Genomic DNA, 3,775 nt, shown 5'->3' with positions numbered 1-3,775 from the left:
ATTTTCTCCTCTTCTAGGCAAAAAGCATGGGCCAGGGCTTGATTTTACATTTAAGATTCTGGCACAGCCTGCCTGCAGCCTGGAAAGTCAAAGCCTGGGCTAACTTGATTCATCCCAGTGGGGCTTTCTTATCGTTCCTGCAGAGATGTGCTAATGATCAGCAGTCCCTGCTCCCTGTGATCTGCCTAGCTCCTGACAGCTCAGCCTGCAGCTGTAGCGAGACCAAAACTGTGAGCAGACTTTGTTTTCTCAATACACAGTAAATTCACTCCTTCTGAAGGATGCCTGAGCGGCTGGGCTGAGTGTACTGGGTCTGCAGGGAAACTGTTGCACTCCACTGGTCAGAGGGGTTTTCACTGCACCTCTGAGGACAGACCAGGCCATCCAGAGAGGGGCTAGCTCTTTGGTATGAAGACCATGGATCCATTGCTCCATCGCTGTCCTACCCACACTGTGACTTCCCCTCACACTTACTCCAGCCCCCTGCAGAATGACATTGGTTTCCCGAGACTGTCAAGAAAAGGGCAAGATCTACTACCCTTTTTGGCATAGGTTTGGACCATGCCCATGAAGCAAAATCTCCCCAAGGAAAAATCCTGGCTATTATCACTGTTGCTAGAGTGTGGAAAAGCACCACTCGCACATGCTGAGACATCTCCTGAGTGACCAGTAACTGTGGGCGCCGCCAGCCTCCCTCTGAGCCCTTGGGGATGTTCTGGGATGCTCTCCGCTTCCTACCACATTCCTCTGACTCCCCACAGCCATGTGCCCCATGTGTCCCTGTCACCCATCTCAGGGTGACATGACCCAGGGAAGGACCACTCTGATGATAGCCAGTTAAGTTGGAAACACCCTCCACTCATAGCAAAATGTGACTCAATGTGTTTCTGTAGGGCACCCAGCGCAGAGAGCACAGTGACAGCTGTCAATAAGAGGCGCAGGTGAAGAAACAAAAGGAAACCATGCGCGTATACTTACATCAACATCACTTGCCAGGTCTTTCCCTGGATTCACTGAGGTTGCCGCAGGTGCTTTCCTGATGCCTCTTGTGAGCGTGTCCTCCCACGTGTGCTAAGTCTGCGTCTGGGTGCCTTCCTTAGACCTCAGAGGCACTGAGTCCTTTCCCAAGGACCCTGATAGCTCTCGGCACGCCTCCCACCTCCCCCAGCTAGTCCCATCTTGAGGAGGCAGTTTTGACACTCTACCAGCTAAACTGAAGACTTGTCACAGCTCTCTGGAACTGCAGCGTCACTTGGGAGGTCGGGGGGCAACCTTCCAGAGTCAGCTGGGTTGGTATTTTGCCCATCTCCAGCCACTGATCCTGTATTTTATATTTCCCTGTACAAAACATATCCGATGTGAACACTTGCATGGAACAACAGCATGTAGCTCATAGGTGGCTCTTGTTTGAAATCACTCTTGAGAATTATTGATCATTTTGAGGGTGACTCACACCTGCAATCCATCCTCAATGAATAGAGCATCGGTGCCTGGTGGGACAGAACCTGTCTTTAGCTGTTCTGGTCTCCTGCTATGTCCAGACCAGCCCTCTGCTCCCTGCATCAGGCTGGGCACCTGAAAAGCTGGGACACCGAAGTTTTCTTCCTGAGTTAGGAAATCAGCAGAGCAGCCGTGCTTGCAGAGCTGCTCATGCAGCCCAGATCCCCCACTGATGAAGGCAGCAGTGTCCAAAGGCAGCAGGAGTGCAGTCCCTGGCTGAGTGCATACACTCATGGTGGTCTCTGGAGCCGGGATGCTGGCCAAGGAGCATGTGCTGCATCCCTGTGGCAACGCACAGGCTGTTCTGCGAGGACCCAGCGTTTAGCTGGCAGCATTACAGGTCTTTTCAAACGGCACCTCCTGGATCTGCTCTAGGAGCTGCCAGAACGACACTTGCAGTGAGTGTTTAGGGCCCAAGCTGACACCACAAGTCAGAGCTTATCCAAAATGAGGACTTGTCTCCCTGCTCCTTGTTTTCTGGTTAAAAGGGGGTCTGCTGGTTCTGCAGGGGAAATGGGAGCAGAGGTGAGATGCCAGATAAACCCTTCTCCTTTCTAATGCTGCAGAGCCCTGGGAGGAGGGAGGAGGAGGAGGAAGGGGAGGCTGAGGAAGGGGCTTGCACAGAAAGCAGAGGCTGAAACATACCTGCCTTGATAATCTGAGGGGGGGGTGGCTGGCTGGGGGCCCTGGAGAATATCATCTTCTTGGAGTCCACCAGGAGACGGCAGTAACCTGTAATCAGGCAGGCGAAGTTGGTGGCTTCAGGCCACTCCATCAGCAACACCAGCGGCTGGAAGGCAAGAGAGGCAAGTGCATGAGGCCCACGTGGCTCAGCTGACACGGGACCGACCAGTGCTCCAAAGGGGTTGTGCCGGGGCCCTGCACTGGTGTAACTGGTGAGCTGGCTGGCACTTTTAGCACCCACACAGAAAAAAGCAGCCAGGCGCACGTCCTTGCTCCAGATCACCCAACAAATTGCTGTGCACAAGAAAGTGCCTTGCTGCAACTGTATTCCCACTTGCCGACTCCCCTAAGGATGATGAAAGAGGTGGAGCCCTGCAGGGCACAGGCTGTGCATGGCAGGGCCCCCATGCAACTGGCTCCTGATCGTTTGTCTGCATGTCAGTGCTCTAAGCCTACCTGCAAGCACCAGATTAACCATCAGGCCCTGGGGAGCTCAAGGGAGCTTGTGGAGTCTCCAGCTGCCAGAACCCCTGTTTCATTGCAGGCACCACATCGCCCTCCCATAAACTAAGACATCTGCTTCCAGCAAGATGCAGAAGGGGCAAAAACCCATTACAGGCTCCCCCAGTCACCACTCTGAGCCTGTGGATCTTATTTAAATTTAACCCTTTGGAAAATTAAATTTGTGCTTAGGAGCAGATGGTGTATTCTCTTTTAGGAGAGCATTTATTCGCACGCTAAAAAAGGTCTTTGCTTTAAAGAGAAGAAAAAATCAGACACGATCTGTGTGCCACATATAACCTCACTGCACAATCTAGTGGCAGACACCACAACTCCCTGGCTCCCGGCTTGTCCCAAGGAGAAGGTTAGCTAGCCCAGGGAAGCTGTTGGGTTGGGATCCACTCTTACCTGCTCAGAGAGGTCCCATGCACTGCTGGGACCTGGCTGGGCAGAGCAGCCTGCGCCAGCACAGCTTGGTCGAGCAGTCCACACTTGGTCTGAGCCCTGAGCACCACTCAAGGTGCTCCCGTGAGATGGAAAAAAAATTGACAGTGCCTTCAATAAAGTTATTGCATGGCAGCTTTAGCCATCATCTACCCCTTGCACAAAGCAACCCTCCCTAAAGGGCCTTTGTACCCAGGTACAGGGCTTATCTGAGGCAACTGGGGGATGTTTAGCTGCTGCTGTGACTCGGGCTGCCTGTCCTGCCATGCTCGGTCTTTTGCATACTGACAGCCCTCCAGGACTCAGAAGAACTCGTTTACCACATCCAGGGCAAACCAAGCCCATTTTAAAAAACACTTAAGCCTACGCAGTGTGAAAAGCTTTAAAGCTATTTTGGTTTTCTTGTTTTATAACCACAGGAGGTTCCTGGTACCCACTGGTCAGTTCTGTGCTCTGCTCAACACTTGCTTTTTTAAGCCACCAAGCCAACTCTGGCAAAGGAAGACCTGGCCTTACATGCTCTGTATGTCATGCTCTGGACCATACAACGCAATAAACCTGGGTGTGAAGCCATCAGCCCTGGGCAGAGCTGCGTGTGATCCCCAAACCACGCCAGCCCCTGGCAGGGGCTGATTCCTCCTCGGGC

The 3,775-nt window shown here is 52.8% G+C and overlaps 1 protein-coding gene across 1 annotated transcript in view; it reads right to left on the bottom strand.

The window, feature by feature from the left end:
* The window catches only part of FRMPD3 (FERM and PDZ domain containing 3), a 44,263-nt gene that overhangs the window by 21,860 nt on the left and 18,628 nt on the right, over positions 1 to 3,775 (bottom strand). Inside the window, 1 exon segment of the mRNA XM_009331730.1 lies at positions 2,146 to 2,290. Within this exon segment, the coding sequence (XP_009330005.1) occupies positions 2,146 to 2,290 (145 nt within the window).

The sequence above is a fragment of the Pygoscelis adeliae genome, unplaced genomic scaffold (assembly GCF_000699105.1).
Source record: "Pygoscelis adeliae isolate BGI_AS28 unplaced genomic scaffold, ASM69910v1 Scaffold79, whole genome shotgun sequence".
Taxonomy (NCBI): Eukaryota; Metazoa; Chordata; class Aves; order Sphenisciformes; family Spheniscidae; genus Pygoscelis; species Pygoscelis adeliae.
This window is presented reverse-complemented; position numbering and strand designations above follow the sequence as displayed.